Raw genomic sequence first — 23524 nt, forward strand, 5'->3', positions numbered from 1 at the left:
ACTCTCTATCTCTTTTCTTCTTCTCCTCCCCCTTTCCCTCTACCTCTTCCTCCCCCTCAACCTCCTCAACCACCACCGCCACCAAAACTATCGAAATTTCACCCTTCTACCAACAATTCTACAGTAAATATTCTACCGATGAAGGAGTAAAATTAAAGGAACAAATTTGAAAAAACTATCACCAAGCCCTAAAATCCAAATGGGGCCGCCACCTTAAAAGCCAAAACATTCCGACCAACCAGCGTCTAAACTGTTGGACCTCCATACCACCAGAAGCCCTCACTCCTCTCTGCACATACCATCCAACATCCAACCTTCATGCCGAAAAATTTGGGAAGAATTGCAAGCCAAAATACTCAACTCGTGAATGCAAATATTGGTGGCACCATTTCTGACGAGACTCATGCCATTCATAACACACTAATCAACTATACTCACTAGGAAGCTTCTTTTCATGATCTTAAAACGTCAACAGATGCACAAAGTCAAAATCTGTAGCAACTTTCAATTTCTTTTTGGGCAATAACTGGCCAGAAATTCTAGGGCTCATTAGAATGAAATTGATGGAAGCGCATTATTGTAGCAGGTTCGACATGATGTAGCGAAGTCGGAATGGGTGATCCACGACGAGGGGGAACCATTGCCGATCCCGAAAGTGATGGAAAAAGAAGCGTTTTGCGCGAACGATAAGCTGCGATTTGGTTGATTCTTGCCATATTAAATTGTTGTTCGTTCAATTTTTGTGTGGGAAAGTGTTTGAGGGTTGACGGCGGCTGTTTGTGGCGTGAATTTCGATGTTTTATGCGATAGTTTGGTGGTGGTTGGTGAGGTGGAGGCCGACAGTTCCATGAATCTCCAAATAACGAGTGGGTGGGGGTGAGGTGTGGGAAGAAACATGAGGATGTTTTGTGCTATCGAGCCTTCAAAAAAATTTGAGTCTATAGTTGTAATCTGTTTTTTATTTTATTTAAATAGGAGGGTATATTGATCATTTTAGATTAAAAATGGTGAAAAAAATGATGTTTTTCGCAATGAAACGAGGAAATATGGGTGAAAATGCAAACATTTAAATGTAGGAACATTTTGCACATTACAGACTAAATGTATGAACGTTTGGACTATTAAGCCAATATATAACCGATAACAACATTATTATAAGAGTGCATTTGTTTGAACCACATATTTATTTGAGAAAAAGTAATTGTTTCCTATCATCTTTTACAGATTAAACGTAGGGACGTTTGAACTATTAAACCAATATATAACCGGCAACAACATTATTATAAGAGCGCATTTGTTTGAACCAGATATTTATTTGAGAAAACGTTATTGTTTCCTATCATCTTCCTAAATAACATTATTTAACATGCTGTAAAATTTGTTCCGTCAATTTTAATATTAAATTATCACCGTACAATTATTTTATTACATAACGTATTATATAAGTTTTTTTTCCCCGATTTAAATCACACGTGTAATTCTTTTTTAATCATTTCATGCCCCATCATATATATGTGTGTGTGTGTGTGTGTGTGTGTTATAAAATGAGAGGAAAGGAGAATAGAGAAAACTTAATAAACTTTTTGTGTGTATTATTGAAAATCAAAGCCCTATATTTATAGGTAAGAATCAGGGATACAATGGTAATAATTTCTAGGGCTACAGGGGTACAAATGTCATTTACCAATAAACTTTAATGGACTTTCCATTTACAACACTCCCCCTTGAATGATATATTACAAAATATCTGCTTCGTTAAAACCTTGTTTGATAAAAATCCAATGGAAAAAAATCAAACGAAGGAAAAAGATTACATTTATTTTAGAGTATTAAAATTAAATGCTGCCTGATTAAAACCTTGTTAGGAAAACCCAATGGGACAAAACTTAAGCGAAGGAAAAAGAGTACAGCTACTCCCCCTGATGTTGATCACTGAAAATCTTTGAATCGACGCATTCCAATCTCATGAATTAATTTCTTGATTGTAGATGTGGGCAGTGCTTTTGTGAATAGATCAGCCACATTGTCACTTGAGCAAATTTGTTGAATATCAATGTCACCATTCTTCTGAAATTCATGTGTATGAAAGAATTTTGGAGAAATATGCTTCGTCCTGTCGCCTTTGATATAGCCTCCCTTGAGTTGTGCGATACAAGCTGCATTATCTTCAAACAAAATTGTTGGACTATCTTTTGTTGAAGTCAATCCACACGATGATTGGATATGATGGGCCATATTCCTCAACCATACACATTCTCGCCCTGCTTTATGGATTGCAAAATGATTTGAGGATGTTGCTGTCAAGGATTGCTTCACAGATCTCCATAATATAGATGTTCCTCCACGTGTAAACGCATATCCTGTTTGTGATTTAGCTTTATGTGGATCGGAGAGATAACCTGCATCTGCATATCCCACTAAAGCAGATCTTGACTTTTGAGAATAAAATAGTCTCATATCAGTAGTACCTTTTAGATAACGAAAAATATGTTTAACACCATTCCAATGCCTTTGAGTTGGTGTAGAGCTATATTTTGCAAAGAGATTTACAGAAAAAGCTATGTCAGGTCAAGTGCAATTTGCAAGATAAGTTAATGCTTCAATTGCACTAAGGTATGGTACTTCAGGACCAAGAATCTTTTCTCCATCTTCAAGTGACGAAATCGATCTTTTTTCATATCAAGTGATCGAACAACCATAGGTGATGGCAATGGATGTGCATTATCCATATAAAAGCGTTTCAAGACTTTTCTGTATAAGTAGATTGATGAACAAATAATCCCTTTGGAAAATGTTCAATTTGTAATCCAAGACAAAATTTGGTTTTCCCCAAATCTTTCATCTCAAATTCATTTCTCAAATAATCTACAGTTTTGTTGAGCTCTTAAGGAGTTCCAATTAAATTTAAATCATCAACATAAACTGCCACAATTGCAAATCCAATATTTGTTATCTTTATGAAAACACCGGATTGTTTTAATCCATATAATGATTTTTGCAATTTAATTGAGAACATAGTTCTCGGACATGTATCATTTATTCCTGGCACCTTAAATTCTTTAGGGACTTTCATATATATATATATATATGTATGTATGTATGTCACTGTCAAGTGAACCATATAGGTAGGCAGTTACTACATCCATAAGGCGCATATCGAGCCATTGTGACATGGTCAAACTAATTAAGAACCTAAAAGTGATGATATCCATTACGCAAAAATATGTTTCCTCATAATCAATTCCCGGTCTTTGGGAGAAACCTTGATCCACTAGTCGGGTTTTGTATCTTGTAATTTCATTATTCTCATTTTTCTTTCGTACAAAAACCTATTTGTATCCAACAGGGATTACATTTTCAGGTGTTCGAACTACTAGTCCAAACACTTTTCGTTTCTCCAAAGAATTCAATTCTTCCTGTAGGACTTCTTTCCATTTTGGCCAATCATTTCTATTTCGACAGTCATTAACAGACTGTGGTTTAGGATCCTTATTTTGCATAATATCAAGAGCCATGTTAAAGGCGAAAATATTGTTTATAACAATATTATTTCGTTCCCATAATTTATGAGATATCATATAATTTATTGAGATCTCATTATTTTCAGACACCTCTGGTTCTTCAAAAACCGTACATTCAATATTTGATTGATCAATCTTTTCTAATGTGATTTCTTCTGAAGTTTTTGGTTGATTTTTCTCCTGTACTCTTCTTTTTCGAGGTACAGAGTCTTTTGAACCAACTAGTCGACCACGCTTCTGGCGTATTTGAGATTCATTTGCCACAGCAGATTATCCTGTAGGGACATTAATTTTTGCTGGAATATTTTCTGCTGGAATATATAATTTTGTCACTTTTCTCGTGTCAACAAATGCATCAGGTAGTTGAATTGCAACTCTTTGCAAATGAACGATTTTTTCAACCTCTTGTTCACATTGATTGCTGCGGGGATCAAAGTGAGATAAAGTTGTTTCATTCCAAGAAATTCTATCTTGTTTTTCAAGATTTAGTTTTTCTCCCCCCAAAGTTAGGAAAGTCATTTTATCAAAATGACAATCTGCAAAACGTGCAGTAAATAAGTCACCCGTTAAAGGTTCAAGATATCTAATAATAGATGGTGAATCAAAACCCACATAAATCCCAAGTTTTCGTTGGGGACCCATTTTAGTACGTTGTGGGCTTGAAATAGGAACTTGGACAGCACAACCAAAAACCTGTAGGTGAGAGATATTTGGTTCATGACCAAATGCAAGTTGCAAAGGTGAATATTGATGATAGGCAGTTGGTCTTATACGAACAAAGATGCAGCATGTAATATGGAATGACCCCAAACAGAAGTTGGGAGTTTTGTTTTCATAAGTAATGGTCTAGCAATAAGTTGTAGACGTTTAATAAACGATTCCGCTAAACCATTTTGTGTATGAACATGTGCAACTGAATGTTCAATTTCAATCCCAATTGACATACAATAATCATCAAATGCTTGTGATCTAAATTCACCAGCATTGTCAAGATGAATAGTCTTGATTGAGTAATCGGGGAATTGTGCTCGCAATTTTATGATTTGAGCAAGTAGTCTAGCAAATGCTACATTCCTAGTTGAAAGTAGGCAAACATGTGACCATCTTGTAGAAGAATCAATTAATACCATAAAGTAACGAAATGGTCCACATGGTAGGTGTATTGGCCCGCATATATCTCCATGTATTCTTTTCAAGAAAGTTGGAGATTCAATATTGACCTTTGTAGTTGAAGGTCTAATGACTAACTTGCCTTGCGAACAAGCTACACATGGATAATCATTAGATAAAAGAATCTTCTGGTTCTTTGAAGGATGTCCATGTGAGTTGTTTATTATTCGACGTATCGTTATGGCTCCTGGATGTCCAAGTCGATCATGCCAAAGTATAAAACTTTTTGAATCAACGAACTTCTGGTTCATAACATTATTTGATTCGATCATTTTTATAAATGTAAAATACATGCCAGACGGGAGTGAATGAAAATTTTCTTTTATCTGCTTCTTGCCAGATACAAAAGAAGTGATGTAAAGATATTCAACATTATTTTCTTGCATCGTCTCAATGTGATATTCATTGTAGCGAATATCTTTAAAACTAAACAAGTTTCTTCTGAATTTGCTAGAATAAAGTGCATCGTCAATATATAATTTTGTATTATTTGGTAAAATAATACAAGCTCTTCCGGAGTCTTCAACGATATTCGACACACCCGATATCGTGTTAACATTATTTTCAGCTAATATTAAGTCCAAAAAGTTTTTTTTGTCTTGAAGAATAGTATGTATAGTTGCACTATCAATTAAGCAGCTATCTTGACTATTCATCATGAATCTATAAATATAACAAAATAAACAAAATTTAAAAAAATTTGAATTTAGATTTAAAGAAATAAACATTACTTAATATCAAAAAATAAACGGTACCTAATAAAGTTTTATTTTTTATTATTTTTATTTTTTTTTTGTGCGAAAAAGTAAAAACATATTTTAAACTGAATTTTTAAAACAAAAAAAATACTAGTAAATTAATCTATATCTTCTATCACACCACCCCCAACCAAATGGTCAATATTTCCATTTGGATCAGTAAAGAAATCGGAGACATCCAAATGAGTCACATCAATTGGACCATCATAATCAGCAAAATTAGTTTCCAATTTTTCTTTTCCTTGATTGATCTCTGGTAGAGATCCACAAGATGTTTTGAGGTACGACACGTACGTGCCCAATGCCCTTTCATTCCACATCTGAAGCAACTTTCTTCATGCTCCTTTTTAGATTTGTCACTCTCGTTTGGTTTGTGCCTTTTGAATTTAGTGTCTTGTTGTTGATAACTTTGTTGATTATTTTTTCCATGATTTATTCCACATACACGTCCGTGTCCGTGTCCACATCCAAGTCCGTGTCCACGTCCACGTCCGCGTCTTGATATTGTATTTGTTTCAGACAATGTAGTACCATTTGCTTCAGGCAATGGTACAAAATCAGTTGGACGTAATCCATGATTTTTCATCAACAATTAATTATTTTGTTCAGCAACTAGTAGGCAAGATATAAGTTCTGAGTACTTTTTGAAGCCATGCTCACGATATTGCTGTTGCAGGAGCACATTCGAGGCATGAAAGGTGGAGAAAGTTTTTTCCAACATATCTTCATGGGTGATTTTTTCTCCACACGAAGTCAACTTTGAACATATTCTGAACAATTCAGAATTGTACTCACTAACCGTTTTAAAGTCTTACAAACGAAAGTGCATCCACTCATAACGGGCTTTGGGGAGGACTATAGTCCTCTGATGACCAAATCTTTCAGTTAACTTTTTCCAAAGAACTTGTGGATCTTTCTCAGTGAGATATTCAATTTTTTAATCCATCGTGAAGATGGTGACGAAGGAAAATGAGTGCTTTTGTACTATCCTGCAGGGATTCATTGTTTCCTTCTTTTATTGTCTCTCCCAACCTATTTGAGACGAGATGAATATCAACATCCAGTATCCATGACAGATAATTTTTACCAGATATGTCAAGTGCAGCAAACTCAAATTTCGTAATGTTTGCTATTTGTTTAACTACACAATAAAAAAATACAATTAGTTTCGAAGAATATGATTAATCATCACATGTTAATCAAATAGTCAATATCAACATGACTTTAAGTTACGTGTTTTTCTCTAGGGATAAACACTAATTTGAAATAATATGTTCTTCAAAACATATGCTACTTCTGGAGCACATTATATTTTGCTATTATTTCTTCAAGTGCAATATGTCAATATTCTTCTGGAATATTGAGAGTTATAATTTATCCTCTTCAGGAGCAAATAATATTCTTATAATGTTGTGCTACTTTTGGAGCAACAACGAATAGATCTATAATTAATATTCTTCTAGAATATTAATTATAATGTTGTGCTACTTCAGGAGCAACAACAATTAAAAATAAATTTAGTGTAATGTTTCATAACTAAACATAAAAAAAAATGATAATACATCCAATTGCTCACCATTAATTAATATACAAACACGTGTAAAATATTATTTTGAATTAATAACGTGAGTCGAGTGAAAAAAAAAAAAAAAAAAAAAAAAATTGGTGACATGTAGAAACCTATCCACATATTATGACACGAAATTCAAATTATGTGCAATTAAAACAATTAATTCAAAGAGAGGTACAAAGAAAACATAATGATCGAGAAAGATGAGATCACATATTGCAGATTCAACACATGTATATGTAAAATTCACGTATTATCAAATTAATTTTGATATACGTGATAGATGATTATGGAAAAAAAATTACTACCTTCTAAGAGTTTCGTGCTAGTAATGTGTTATAAAATAAGAGGAAAAGAGAATAGAGAAAACTCAATAAACTTTTTGTGTGTATTATTGAAAATCAAAACCCTATATTTATAGGTAAGAATCAGGGATACAATGGTAATAATTTCTAGGGCTACAGGGGTACAAATGTCATTCACCAATAAACTTTAATGGACTTTCCATTTACAACAATATATATATATATATATATAGAGAGAGAGAGAGAGAGAGAGAGAGAGAATTAATTTGTTTCCTTAATTCAAACAGTATAATTTATTTAGTATTCAAATAGCAATTTCACGGTCATGAGACTATAATATCAATATTTTGTTATAGAGTTTAAAATTTAAATTTCGCTGGAACTTCAACCAAGATTTATTACAATTTAATTAGTGAATGAAAATTTTCAAACTTTATATCATTGCATAATTAGTCAACAAAGTTTCAATACAAATATTGTTGACCTCCAAAAATGTGTCAACATGTGTCACTCCTAATTAACGCACATGTGGACAGATATACTCAAGTACGTTAACGAAATATTCAAGCTTGAAAATGCACATGAAGGAGGGAACTTAGAGAGGGCAAATATTCATAGAAAAGAAACCACGAAACTCCTTTTTTCTACTACCTCTTAAAAGAGAGGCTTTAATATTACTATTTATTTATGTCACATTACTTTTCACACTACATTCAATTTATCCGATTTTACTACAGTAGTTTATTCATGTAAGAAAATGGGACAAGCTTTCTTCTCTAAACCACATAGTCTACTTCTTCTACTGCTTTTCTACTGTTTCCACATCTGCCCTTGTACAATTGTTGTGGGCCCGCATTCATTTCTCAATGTCAGTGAGTAGGAAAATTATTTGTTACAAACTTAACTTTTATGGCATGGTGCTGGTAAATGTTATGAATTCTCGCTTTATCCTCAATATCAAAATTGATTGAAAATAATGTGAAGCATTAAGTTAATGGTATTTTTGACAAAATGATTATTAAAGTTAGGGTGTCATGGTCTTTTCAATTTTCGTATAATAAATGCAGTCTATCATTGTCTGTATATAATGTGTGAATTTCGATTCAAATCTGCTTTATCTAAATCATTTCTCATGAAAATTGTTTTCTTCTGCCGTGTTTCTTCTTCATTGTTTACCTCTGTTTCTCTGTGAAACGAGAAAACATCTTTGAAATATCTACTACCTCTTAAAAGAGATGTTTTAATATTACTATTCATTTATGTCACATTGCTTTTCACACTCATCCAATTTATCCGATTTTACTACAGTAGTTTATTCATGTAAGAAAATGGGACAAGCTTTCTTCTCTAAACCACATAGTCTACTTCTTCTACTGCTTTTCTATTGTTTCTACATCCGCCCTTGTACAATTGTTGTGGGCCCGCATTCATTTCTCAATGTCAGTGAGTAGGAAAATTATTTGTTACAAATTTGACTTCTATGGCATGGTGCTGGTAAATGTTATGAATTCTCGCTTTATCCTCAATATCAAAATTGATTGAAAATAATGTGAAACATTAAGTTAATGGTATTTTTGACAAAATGATTATTAAAGTTAGGGTGTCATGGTCTTTTCAATTTTCATATAATAAATGCAGTCTGTCATTGTCTGTATATAATGTGAATTTGGATTCCAATCTGCTTCATCTAAATCATTTCTCACGAAAATTGTTTTCTTCTACCGTGTTTCTTTTTCATTGTTTACCTTCATTCTTTACCTCCGTTTCTTTGTGAAACGAGAAAATATCTTTGAAATAGTATAGAAATTAGACACCCGCAATATTTCATATTTACGTTCATGTACGGTAATATTTTTTTACAAAAAACTTTTCTATTTATATTGTAGATTATGGACGATTTTAGCTTCCAATTTTTTTTTGTAGATTTGAACTAAAATTTTTTGCTGTTTATGTGTATAGGTTAGATAACATTAGTTATCTCGTGGAATCGAAGGCTGCAGTGGAGAGATCTTTCTCAAATAAGGGTTTTGAATTTTATTTTTTATTTTTTGGTCCAATTGATGTTTTGTGCTTCTATGTATAAAATTTTCGAATATGTATGTACTATGTGATTTCATAACTTCCTATGCAAGGTCTCAAATTTGAGCCTCGTGCTTTTAAAGTTGAGATGATTTTAAATTTTTTACCCAAACCTTATAAACCTAATTCAATCATTTGCCTTCCCTTATCTTTACTTTACTAATTCTAGAGGGAGAAGAAAGAACTCATCGAGATTCGAGAACAAAAGAAAAATGAAAACAGGAAGTATTTGACCATCTTTATATTTGGATACCACTTCAAACAGTAAAAGTCATAAAAACGGAGAAGTGGAAAAAGGCAACAAGAAATTAAAGCTGGGGGAAATTGGTTTTCTGTAATATACGGTGAAACATGAAATCTTTATTTGCAGAATTACTTTAGTTATATACTTTTTCATTAAAAAAGATACTTGGTTAGAGGTCGTTGAGACATAAGTTCATCAATGTAAATCTTTTATTACCTTCAATAGAATATCGAAAGTTGGATACTAAATACTAATGATGAATTTTAGAAAGAACTTGAATTGACACAATCAAATCTTCAAACTTAATAATATGGAATACTATGTGCCATCATTTTTTGTTTTTATTTTTCATTGGTTAATTTACTTTATGCTCAAACAAGTTTGTGGTTATGTTTGTTGTCCTCTTTTAATGTCTAAAAGAACTATTTGATTTCGAGAAGCGAACAATACATTTGTTAGCATGCCATGGTATTGACATTTTCTTTTTGTTAGTAGTCTTTTGTATGAAGTGCTAGAGGACACTAGGTGGCCTATTTTTTGTATCCTTTGTGGATCTTAACTAGCATTTATCTTTCAATAAAAACATAAGATAAATAGGATAATATTTCAGATGTGCTTGACGCTATTTTCTACGTTCCGATGATGTAGGACAACTGTGTAATCTTTTGGTAACGGCAATTTCTACGTAATTCAGGTATAGTTTCTTTAAACAATATCCATTTTACACTAATTTTTTTCAATTTTTCTTAGTGATATGTGAAATATCTTTGAATAATTTTTATATACAACTTTCAGTTCTTTTCTTGACTATTTTGCGTATTTCCAATTTTCAACTTGTATATTTTTGCTTCATTACTTTCAATTGCTATCCTTATTCTTTTGTGCACTTCCAGTAGTCAACTTATGAATTTATTAAGTTCATGATTTTTGATCAATTACTTACATTATATATTTAGAAAAATATTGTATGTGTAGGTTGATTGGGTGGGAGCAAAATCACTAAAATTAGAGATGAAAACCTCGTTCCTTTTTGGAAGTCTTTCTCTTCTTCATCTTCAATTGTAGTATAGCAAAAACATTTACAAAATAATAATAGTATTTATGTTTAAAAAAACTCTTCAATTTACAAAAATCGTATGAAAATAGTAATGTTTTTTTTCTCCTGCATTTAAATCCTACAAGTCTTATTAAAATTTTATTTAATCAATATTTGAGGCAGCAATGTTTATGTTTATTACTATTGCATTCAAATAAACGATTTTTGTGATTAAACTTTAGCTATATGCATGTTTTTAATGTTGTGAAAGTTTTATTAATTTGTGTTTGTCAAATTTTTTCCTATTGTGGAAATTGAGTAGTATTAATAATTTTTTTTTTTTTGCTATTTCATTTACTGTAATGATTTTTTTTTTCATTAAATTAGAGGTGAAGTTTTGTTCTCCATGAATTCTTCAAAAACATCTGCTGATCAAGAATCTAGATTTTGTAACATTGATGGTACTTCTCAAAATACAAGTAAATCATATACTGCCTTGATTCGCCAACAACAAAATCAAAGACAGGCAGATAGGAGGAATCGAATTCAAACTCCACACGTTGATCTCCGTAAAAGGATAAATGATTCTACACTATCTAGAAAAAATAATTTAGGTGCTTCCCATGCTTAGAAGTTTACAGTTCCTCATATTTTCCAGGCTTCCACTTCAAATCAAGAATCGACTAATATTGTTCATTCTAAAGTACGAGGATTTTCTAACCTATTGAACATACCAACTAATGCATATGTATTACCAACATGGAACTACTGTGAACATTGTGGTGCACGAAAATTTTATAGAGAAACTAAAGAGTTTTGTTGTTCTGATGGAAAAGTTAAACTTTATATGTCTGATTCACCAACTAAATTGTATGATTTATTTACTTCTAAAGAACCTGAATGCATGGAATTTAAGAAAATTGCGCGTGGATATAATAACCATTTTGCTTTCACTTCGTTTGGTGTAAAATGTGATAAATAACTTTTTAGAACATATAAAGGTATTTACACTTTCAGAGTTAAGGGACAAGTATATCATTATGTGAATCAACTTATGCCAGAATATAATAAGTCTTCTTATATGCAGTTATATTTTTATGATACAGATAACGAAATTGAATATCGTATGAAAATTTCAGAAAATTTTGTTGAATCTACTTTGATCATTTTGATTGAAATCTTGAAAGTAAATCCATATAGTAGATTCTTTAGGTCTTTAAGTAATATGACTAATTTGCATGACCATCGAATACAAATAAGATGCGATCCTGGACTTGATCAAAGAGTCTTCAATACTCCTTCGGCATCTCAAGTAGCTGCTGTATGGGTTGAAGATGATGACAATGCAAATATTCGTGCTCGTGATATTATTATATATGGTCATTCTGGTGATTCACATAGAGTTCATTATTATTATGGTTGTTATGATCCTTTGCAAGATCCTTTACTTTTTCCATTTGGAGAATCTCGTTAGCATGAAGGTATTCAAAGATACCAAAAGACATATTTTGAAACTCAAAATTGGCTGACTGCATAGCTTTTCCTAGCGCAGTAAATTTTGCAACCAAAATCATTGAAAAAGAGGCCAAAGGTTTGCTAATACACTTTTTTGTATGTTTTCTAACTTATATAAAGTAAATGTTCTAGATGGATGTAAGATGCTTTTTTTTTATCCTCATGCAGTGCTCAATGGAATGAAGAAACGATCTCAGGTTTCTTGTCAGGAGTACTATTCCTACACGTTACAAATTAGACCTTCTGGTAAGTCTGTGTTACTTCACACTGGTAGACTTTTTCAACAATATGTTGTAGATATGCACGTTAAGATTGAAACTACCAAATTAGACTATTTTCGTAGCAACCAAAAGCAAATTCATGCTGAACTTTATCAATGTATTGTAGATAGTATTCAAAATGAGGAAACAAGGGGGTCAAAAATTGGTAAGAAGATTGTTCTACCAAAGACTTTCACATGTGGGCCTAGAGATATGCTCAAAAGATATTTAGATGCAATGGCTATCGTTCAACGCCATGGAAAACCAGATATATTTCTAACTATAACTTGTAATCCAAATTGGCCTGAAATTATGGAAGGACTGAAATACAATGACGAAGTTCAAAATCGACCAGATTTAATTGCATGTATATTTATAACAAAATTAGAAGAATTAAAAAAGGTTTTGTAGAAAGAAAATATTTTTGGCCCAGTTATTGCTCATATATACATGATTGAATTTCAAAAAAGAGGGCTTCCTCGTGCACATTTATTGTTGATTTTCAATTCTGCCCATAAAATTTGTTGCGCTGAACAAGTTGATATGATAATGTCATGTGAAATTCTCGATGAGAATAAATACTTGCATCTTCATTCTGTAATTGCAAAACATAATATGCACGGTCCTTGTGGAAATCTTAATCCAAAAAATGTGTGTCTGTTGGCAAGCAGTGATTGTAAAAATAAATATCCTAAGGATTATTGTAATAGTACAATATTTGGTGATAACTCATATCCATTGTATAGACGTCGTCATAATGGTATTTCTATTAAAGTGAGAGGTCAAATGTTAGATAATCGATGGGTTGTACCATATAATCCTTATTTAAGTGCAAAATTTGACTGTTATATTAACATTGAAGTATGTTCTTCTATTAAAGCAGTAATGTATTTTTACAAATATGTGTATAAACGACATGATCGTATTAATTGTTTCATAGGCAAAAGTGAAATGGACAAGGAAATCGATGAAATTTCTGCTTATCAATCAACTAGATGGATATCTCCACCTGAAGCTATGTGGAGAATTTTTTCTTTCAATTTGTCAAAAATTTATCCTACTATTTATACTTTACAACTTCATATTAAAGATCATCAGCACGTAACTTACAATAATAAAGATGATTTATCTATTATTATTGGGAATGAGTATATGAGAAGAACAATGTTAATAGAGTTTTTTCGGATGAATAAAGCAAATGAATTTGCTCGAACATTGTTGTATCGAGATTTCCCAACACATTTTGTGTGGAATGCAAATGGGAAAGTTTGGACCGCTGGAAAACAACACATTGTTATAGGACGAATTGTGACAGTCAATCCATCTGAAGGAGAACGATATTTCCTTCGTGTTCTTCTGAATCATATTAGAGGTCCAACATTATTTGACAGTTTTAAAACTTTAAATGGAGTAACTGTTAATATATATCAAGAAGCAGCACTTTTACATGATTTGTTAAAAGGGGATAATCATTGTGAAGAATATCTATCCGAAGCTATTATTTACAAAATTCCTAATTCTTTAAGACGCCTTTTTGCAACACTTCTTACACTTTGCAGCCCTAATCATCCAAAGCTATTGTGGGATAAATATAAAGCCTATATGATTGATGATTATGTACATCGAAACATATCTGTTGAAGATGATGAAGTCCAAGCTATGGAAGACATCAATTCTATATTAGAATCATTAGGTAAAAACGTAAATGATTACGGAATAGTTTCATTCTTCGTAAATATAGATGAGACTCAAATATTGACGAGAATGGTTGCAGAGGAAACAATCAATTTCAATATTGAACGAGGCTTCAATTATGTAGAGCAATTTAATAAAGAACAATGATTTGCATATGATATAGTTATAAAAAAATAAAAAATGAATCAAGTGGTACTTTCTTTATTGATGGTCCAGGGGGAACAGTGAAGACTTTTTTTTATACAAAGCTCTTATAATTAGTGTAAGAAGTCAAAATTTCATTGCTTTGGCAACAGCGTCCTTTGGAGTCGCTGCATCTTTGTTACCTGGAAGTCGCACAGCTCATTCGAGATTTGAAATTCCTTTGGAAACAGTTGGTGAAGTGAACTGCTCTGTTAGCAAGCAATCAGCTTTAGGAATGTTGTTGAAAATGTCTAGGTTAATAATTTGGGATGAAGCACCTATGGTAAATCGTTGTGTTATTGAAGCTGTAAACAGAATGATTAAAGATATTACTGATTATAACTTGCCTTTTGGTGGGAAAGTGATAGTTTTTGGAGAGGATTTTCGACAAGTTCTACCAGTGGTGCCGAAAGGGAAAAAAGAAGATGTAATGAAAGCTAGCTCGGTTTTTTCAGACCTATGGCCTTCCTATTTACATTTACCATTGGTTGAGAATATGAGAGCAAAGTTAGATCCTATGTTCTGTACTTACTTACTTAGAATTGGAGATGGAACAAAAGAAGAAAATACTTGTAAGTGCGTTATACTTCCGAATAGTATAATTCTATCATTTGAAGATGAAATCACATCTTTAAAAATTTTGATACATCATGTTTTTCCTAATATACAAACATATGCTGACAATCTACATGATATGGTAAATAGAGTTATTCTAACGCCTACGAATGAATGTGTTGATTATATTAATAGGATCTTACTTGAACAAATTCCCAGTGAAATTTTTACATGCTACAGTTTTGATGAAACAATTGATAATCAAAACAAAGCTTGCAAGAAGATTTATTGAATACTTTAATACCAAATGGTATTCCACCGCATGAATTGAAACTTAAGATAAATTGTCCTGTAATGTTACTGCGGAATATCAATCCTTCTGAAGGGTTATGCAATGGAACACGCCTTACTTGTCAAAAATTTGAGAAAAATGTTATTTTAGCTGAAATTACAACTAGTGAATATTGTGGAAAATATGTTTTCTTACCAAGGGTCCCTTTTATACCTCTTCGAAGTGATAGAAACTCAATTCAATTTTAGAGAACTCAATTCCTGATTAGACCATGTTTTGCGATAACTATAAATAAAGCACAAGGTCAAACACTTAATTTTGTCAGTCTATATCTTCCAAAATCGGTTTTCTGCTATGGTCAGCTATATGTAGCATTATCAAGAGCAAAATGAGTACATCTCTAAAAGTTCTATTGAAACCATCAAGCATAGACAATTCTCATAATACATGTACTAAAAATGTTGTGTACAAAGAAGTTCTTTCTTTTATACATTGACAGGTATATTTTTTTTTTTCATTCAAAAATTTTTATAATGATTTCCTCAAAATTTTAATTGCATGCAAAAATATGACGTTACTATTTTTTCATTCTTTACATTTGCTATAAAAAAAATTTACAGGTTCTATGAGTGGGATTCAAAAGTTCTTTTCAATTCTTTGCTACATGTGTACAATGGAATCCTTAATGACAACTTCAAATAAAACTCAAGTTTGCAGAAAGTATAATTTTGATTTGTTAGTGTTAAAATACTTTGCTAGATTGGTAACCAATTTTTTTAGTGGAATGTGGAAATAGAATGTCATTTCTCTATTTTTAGAATAGATTTACCTTCAAAAGTTTCACACTTTAATGAATATGAATTTTCACATAAATATTCTTCATCAGTTATTGAAAACTAATTATCTTGACTAATGCCAATAAAGGCACTGAAAACAAACATTGAAATAATAAAAAGGAATTCGAGAATCTAGCTTAATTGAAAATTCATCTCAGCTAAACACTCAATCAATTGACTTACTGTTTGATTTAGAAGAAAGCGTAGATTTGTCTTCTATTTTCCGGATTTTTTAATTGCAGATGATTATTATTTAGAAAATTTATTCTTGGCAAATTATGATATCATACATTTATCAAAAAATTGTTACATCTTTCGACTTCTAAGTAACAATTAAAGGAGATTAAGAGCATCCTTAGCCTTGCTTAAAAATACATGAAAAAAGTATTTTCAAACATATTTGGATAAGTTACTCTCGTTTAATCTTAAGTAAAAGTTACTTACTGTGAAAATAACTCACTTTACTAGCAAAATAGGAAAGTTAATTCTAATTTTGATTAATTAAAGAACTACTTGTTTACTCAAAAGTACACCTTTTATATAGCCAACCATGTTGAACTCAGTTTATGTATGAACTTTGCTGTTGATAATTACATTTAGAATTTAACAACTGAGTTTATTGGTTGAGCAAGCAACTTTTAGTCTTTTATGAGGTTGAGGTACTATCCTTAAAGAAAGCAATGCTACTATTTAAAATTGAGATAAATCTCTATATCGGCATTCTAATCAATACAATGATGCTGACTACTATTGTCAACTGTCACTTGAGTGCATAACATGAATTATTTCTAGGACCATATGAATTAATGTTAGTTTTATTAGCATTATATGTTTTATTTGATCATTTCCACTACTTTTGGTGATTGATTCCTTATTTAATAAACTCTGCTAGGTGATCAGCTAGCAATAGCAAAGAAAACATGGCACGGTTTGGGAATGGGTGCCAACAAAATGTATCCTTCATCTTCTTTACTAAGAAATAACAAAGATAAGTCAATTGTTGTATTGCCCGTTGATGAGCTGATTGGAAAGGTTGAAAACTCTGTTAGTGTGTGCAATCTCTCATTACATAATATCTTTACATGGATACTGGTTAAACTAAAAATTACATATATTTTATTTTTGAATTTGTCTTTGGAAAATTCTGCATGTCTGGCTTTAAACGCGATGATCACACTTTTCTCATTTTCATAAGAATCTTTAAAGTGATATTCAATTATTGTATTGCATTTTCTTGGCATTTTGATTTATTAGATAATATATTACTTTTTATTTTCCAATAAACTTGCTTCCTTATTTAATGAATACATATGTATATTTGGATACACAGCACAAATATGAATTGTTAAATCAACTACTTTTTCATTCTTTCAAATAGTTAATTTAAGCATCAATGCTCTTGTACAAAGCCTTATTGTTGTTGTACTTGCTATTAAAACTAAACTTTATATAAAATCTAAAAAAATTCCGCAACAATTCAAGTTTTTTATATTTTGAATCACCAACTGAATTATAATCTAAATTAATATACTTCAATCATGACGACTCTAATAAAACTGACTTGCTAATTAGTTATTTATGTTTGCATTTAGGTGACTGAGGGCAATGACAAATTTTTTTAAGGATTTGATCAAGCTAATGTGAAGTTGTAAAGCATGGTTTAATAGGGAATTGAGTTCTTTTCAATGGAATTGATATATATATATATATATATATATATATATATACATATTGATTTATATAGCATTTTTCTTTGAGATGTTATATAGTTTTAATCTATTATTTTTTATTTTTTCTACGTGTACAATTAGCTTTTTAGGTTAGTTGAATTATTTCAACTTAAAGCTTTGGTTAAAAATAATGTTTTCATTTACTCCACTAAATTTTTTTTCTTCATTAGCAGACATTATCAACACAGATGTCGCTGAGCTCGGATGTTTAGTAATATTTAGTGAGTTGTTTAAATCTTTAGATATATGTGTTAATAGTTTCACATATCTCGTAGCGTATCTTAATTTTATTATATTCAAAGACCATTTCACTTTCATTAACTATTTTGGTGAAATAATCATAGTTAAAATATGACGACTTCAAATAATATACACTTCACACTAATTTCATTCTTCTTTTTGTATTTATTTGTGTTTTACTTGATATTCGTCTACATTTAAATTCTCTAAGAACAATAGCAAAAAACTAAACCCTAATTGCTTTTCTAAAAATAAGTTTCTAAACTTGATAAATTGTCAAGATTAAATCATTACACGTCTCCATCATTAAGCTTTTAGATAAGTTTCTTTTGTGTTTAAGGTTGGTTCTACAATTTAGAATTTTTTCCACGATGACTGAAATGAAAATTTATTAGTGAAATGATGAAATTGTTTTCACACTGTAAAGTTTCAATTCAAACTTCCAGTTTTTTATTCATGCATGCTGCTTATATTGGTTTTAACTAATGACAGCATGTACTAGAGAGGGGAAAACCTCATGAAAGAAACCAAATTATTAGTACAAGAACTAGATCTATAGTACAACTGAGCCAGCATAAATTTACTTCAAATGTTGTTGAAAAATGTCTACAGTGTGGTGATTCAACTGCAAGGGAGATGCTGATAAAGAATATTATTGGGCATGATGATAAAAACGATAATTTATTGGTAAGTCTATCTAAAGCTTGGTGTTAACCATTTGTTGAATTCATGTGGTTCCTGTTGCTAAGTGGAAAATGCATTGGTAGATCAGGTATTACTGATTTGGTGTTCTCAGTTAATAAACAAGCATTAGAATTAGTATGCATGTCGTTATTTATGATGTTAGTCTTCAACATTTTGTCATATTCTATCGTGGTTTACCTGTACTTATCCTTTATTTGGTGCATGAGCACATGTATGCATCAGGTCACATTAATATGCTTTATCATATTATCAATTAAAATATGTATTACATATTGAAGATATTTATTATTTTGTGTTTGAAGATTAAAAGCTTATGTGAGAAAACTAAAGAGGTAATAATGAAGGAAAGTATACAAATTTCTATTATCTTTCTACTATTATTTTTGTTGAACATTAAAACTTGTGTATTGGCCTAAAACACACTATAAACGCTACTCAAGTGTTTAATATTTCATGCTATAGAATAGCTACTATAGTTAATATTTAGAAGATATGAATTGTTGAAGATTAAATATTTTTTTTTTCTTTTAAAAAGTATATTAGGTCTACCTAGAAAGCCTTTTGCTTTTGTTTCAGAAGTGATAAGGAGCTCTAATTATGTATTTGAAGACAAGATTATGCAGTAAATTTTAAACTCATGTTTTACTTCTCTTATGCTCAAGTATATTTAAATATTTTCTTTTTTTTTTTTATCACAGGATAAGTCCAGCAAAACTTCTCAACATGAAAGGGGACAGACATAATAGTAAAAAGTCTGGATGCCTTAAAGAAATATATTTAATTTTATAAAATTTCTTTTTATACTTTTTAAGTATATAAAAGCGTTTCTTTAGCTGTAACATAAAAGATTATCTTTCTATGAAAGAGTATTGTTAAATACTCAATAAGTATCATTTTGTTCTTTTACAAGTTTTGGTATTATGATATACAATTTATTTTTCCTCCTAAGTTAGACTTTTTTTCATACAAGAACTAAAGTTGTAAAATAAGAATCTAATCATAGTATGCTTTGTTATATTTTCCAACTTTCTGGCTTCCGGAGTTTTCTATTTAGTCTTTCACTTAATTAAAAGCTAATGCATCTCATACAATTCATACATTTTTCGACCATAAATTGAATTTTCTTCTTAGTAATGTAATAAATGAACACGATAATTCTTCAAAAGACATCAATCCAAGAGAAAATAAAAGAAAAAGGACAAACAATAACGATAGTATTAATTAACCTGATAAGACCTATGATAATATAGGTTAAGATGCTTGACTAGAATATCCCCACAGGTTCCTTAATAAAGTTCCTTAATAAATTTCTTGTGCATAAAGCACTCGTATTTGAAACATATGGATTAACAATCCTTCTTTTAATTTGTAAATCTAACACCATTTATTAAATTTTAGCAAATTGTAAAGTGATATTTTTTAAAATGAACACGTGCACCAGTAAAAAACTAACACAGAAAAATACCAACTTCCCATAAAATGCTTTTCAACTCTACATATATATCTACGCGATGATAAAAAATAGTACCAACTTTCCACGCAAAACTTTTAAACACAAAACCATCATCAAAATTTTCTTTTAGCTTAATTCTCATCCACACAAAAAGATATTTTATAGCACCAAGTGTATGGTTGCAAATTAAAACAACGATTCTTCTACCGCATGTTCTATTAATATCTTCTTTCGACTAACTATTTTATAGTACCTTCACTTTCTCCTTCAACATCAAAATTCTACAACAGTATCATAAACATTACACTCTTCAACTGCAACTACCAAAGTTTAAAAACTCCATTTTCATTTTATTATTGGTAAGTTTTGCACGTTACTACCATTTTACTATAATTATTTTTTAATCGAAAAGAAGAACGTTAGATTATTCGATAAATTTTTTTTAGAATTAGAAATATTAATAGAATTTTTTTACAACAAATTTAACGTAACATTGACAATCGTAGCTATCTGTGTTATAACTTCTTCTTCACATAATCATAGGATATCAAAAATGGCCACATTTTATAAAATTATCCCACAGATTTCCACTTTTGAGAAGAATTGGACTGCAAAAATCATAGTTACGGGAAAACAAGCACCTAAAACTGCTCGAAATACCGTTAGCCGCTACCAAAATCTTCTCTTAATGGATTTTGAGGTAAATATATATTCATAACTATTAAAATCTTCTCATTTCTGTTCTAAATATTAGTTTTGCTAATATATTTATATTGAACTTGTTTTCACGTTTGAACAGGGTAACAAAGTTACTGCCATTATCTATGATGCAAATATTACAGCCCTTGCAGATGAGCAAACACTAGGGAAAACATACATGTTATCAAATGCAACTGTGAAAGACAACGGAAATGAGTTCAAAGGCTCACTTCAAGACAAAATTTGGACCATAACAGCAAAAACAAAGATAGAAGAACTTAATGAGGATAATTTAAACGTTCTCTTCTTGAGATATGAACTCACCGCATTCAACAAACTAGAACGATACATGGATAGTAATGCAGAGATAAGTATGATTAAAAACACACTAACTTATAGCCAATATAAATTTAGTTAACATTTTATAATCGTTCTATTTATATTCATTTTATCATATACAAAATATGATATCAACACAAATTCCTTGTTACAGGTATTATAGGCATCGCTATAGAAGTTCGTCAAAAAAGAATTATCCAAACCCAGTTTGGCACACAAGCATGTCTTCAAGATGTTGTGCTTATAGATAAATCTTTCGAAACGGTCATATTAACGCTGTGGGACACTTTTGTTGAAAATGATTGTGTTACAATAATTGATAACATCGGAAGCAAACCAATCATATGGGCGACTAATTTAAAGGTTTCTTCATACAACGGTAAAAAAATAGAAATATAATATTTCCTTTACATTTATATTTTAAGTAAAATAAACACTAACTTTATTATTGAAATTTTTTTTAGGAGTTATGCTTTCTACAAAAGTCAACGACACTTTTTTCATTAATCCTGGAATTGTAGCTGTCACAGACTACAAAGAATGGTTATCAAGCAGAACTAAGAAATTTCTTCAATTTTCCTAACTTCATAAATATCATTTACAGTAGTAAATCTCACACTTAATTGTTTGCTTTATTTATGCAGGATTGAAACAAACAAAGAAAAGCTTGACAAGCTAATCGAAGATAAGCCATCTATTGCAGTGACGCCACCCAAAATTTCACCTCCACACGAAAATAAATTCACACCAATTGCCGACTTACAAGGAGTCCATTTGGGAGTAATTTCAAAAACGTTTAATTAAATATATATATATATATATATATATATATATATATATATAATGTTCTTTGACCAATGCTAAAAAAATCTACAATTTTTCTTATTACTATATTTCTCATCTAACCACGTAGAAACGTTTCGTATGCAGAAAAAATTCTATTGGGTCAAAGTGCAATGAAAATTACTTCAATGAACCAAAGGTTTTGGTATATGGCATGTAGAAATTGTAAGAAAACGTCAAGTGCAGACTTGGGACAAATTCATAAGTGTCGTTTCTGCAAATTTGAACATGCAAAAGCAATACCAAGGTAACATGTACCTCTAAACCTATATTTAACTATTTATTGAAAACAACACTTTTTTCAACAAAACTTAGTATGTAATTTAATTTACTTCACTTTATAGGGTAGCTGCTTTTGTACATATTGAAGACAAATCTGGAGGCTTGGATGCAACCATGATAGGAGAAACGACATAAACTTTACTGAAAGCAAGTGCCATCGAAATTATGAACCATTTTGAAAAGGTTAACTCCAAATACTACTAAATTTTTAGTAATTATTTCCATATACTTCAACACATTACACTTGAGTACAATTTGAATATTCCAGGATGTGGATACACAACTAAAAGATCTCATAAGAGTTGAGAACGAACAAGAACAGCTTTTTTTACCTAAAAGTAACACCAAAAAGCCAAAACCCACCTGAATACTGATATGAAATTATCTTCATATTCAACTCTTCAACAACGACTGACGTTGATTCTTCAAATACAATCATGGAATTGGATTCTTCTCCTGCAACGACTGACGATAGTTCGAACAAAACGTCTACAAAAAGTAAAGAGAAGATGTACATGACAGACAATCAAGATTCTACAAACACCGATGAAGTACCTACACCAAATGCAAAGAGGGCTCTCTTTCAAACTCGAGACCAAAAAACCGAAATTCGTTCCAAGAAGAAAATGAAGACTGATGAACACGTTGAAGATACTGATGTCCTTAGCTCTAGATAAACCTCAACTCGAAAGATTCACATTCGTTTTGTTTTGGGATAGTAGGCAATCTAACTGTGGCCACTTCTGTGATTCTACAAGCAACCTAATCTATAAATCTCCAGTAGACTAATGAGTCTTCGGTTAGATTCAATTATATGATTTTGGGTTTCCAAACAGAACAGGTTGCTTTAAATATTTTGGTATCTTTTTGTTGTTAGAAATGTAAATACTCACTCTGAAATCACAAAATTGTACTCGTACCGTGGTTGACACTAATAGATAAAACTTCTTTTGCTATCAATAAAGAATAGTCTTCTAAAATACATATTTTACTTTATTTATTAGTTAAACATTAACTCCTCCTCAATTCCACTTAATCGAATACATATCTCAAAACACAAGTTCAATATACTTGCATTTTCCATTTTGTAATTTTTCAAATTAATTTTATATGTATACGTTTTTTTTTTTTTTTACTTCCAATAGAGTTTACTTAGCTTTCAAATAAGTTTTTAAACAAACTGTTTCATTTATATAGTTAATTATCTCGTTCAG

General features: G+C 30.9%; 2 protein-coding genes across 2 annotated transcripts; both read left to right on the forward strand.

Annotated features, from left to right (window-relative positions):
• Positions 1 to 13007: 13007 nt before the first annotated feature.
• On the forward strand, positions 13008 to 15183 carry LOC111372478. Its single transcript, XM_022994833.1, has 3 exons — positions 13008 to 13380; positions 13549 to 14278; positions 14370 to 15183. The coding sequence occupies exons 1-3, from the start codon at positions 13008 to 13010 to the stop codon at positions 15181 to 15183; spliced, it is 1917 nt and encodes a 638-aa protein (XP_022850601.1).
• A 62-nt stretch (positions 15184 to 15245) lies between these two features.
• LOC111372479 (replication protein A 70 kDa DNA-binding subunit D-like) lies at positions 15246 to 22445 on the forward strand. Its single transcript, XM_022994834.1, has 13 exons — positions 15246 to 15348; positions 16912 to 17111; positions 18482 to 18676; positions 18757 to 18761; positions 19230 to 19316; positions 19393 to 19446; positions 20691 to 20847; positions 20947 to 21217; positions 21340 to 21564; positions 21650 to 21728; positions 21830 to 21979; positions 22099 to 22275; positions 22373 to 22445. The coding sequence occupies exons 1-13, from the start codon at positions 15246 to 15248 to the stop codon at positions 22443 to 22445; spliced, it is 1776 nt and encodes a 591-aa protein (XP_022850602.1).
• The last annotated feature ends 1079 nt before the right edge of the window (positions 22446 to 23524 follow it).

Source organism: Olea europaea, unplaced genomic scaffold (genome assembly GCF_002742605.1).
Source record: "Olea europaea var. sylvestris unplaced genomic scaffold, O_europaea_v1 scaffold1003, whole genome shotgun sequence".
Classification (NCBI taxonomy): Eukaryota; Viridiplantae; Streptophyta; class Magnoliopsida; order Lamiales; family Oleaceae; genus Olea; species Olea europaea.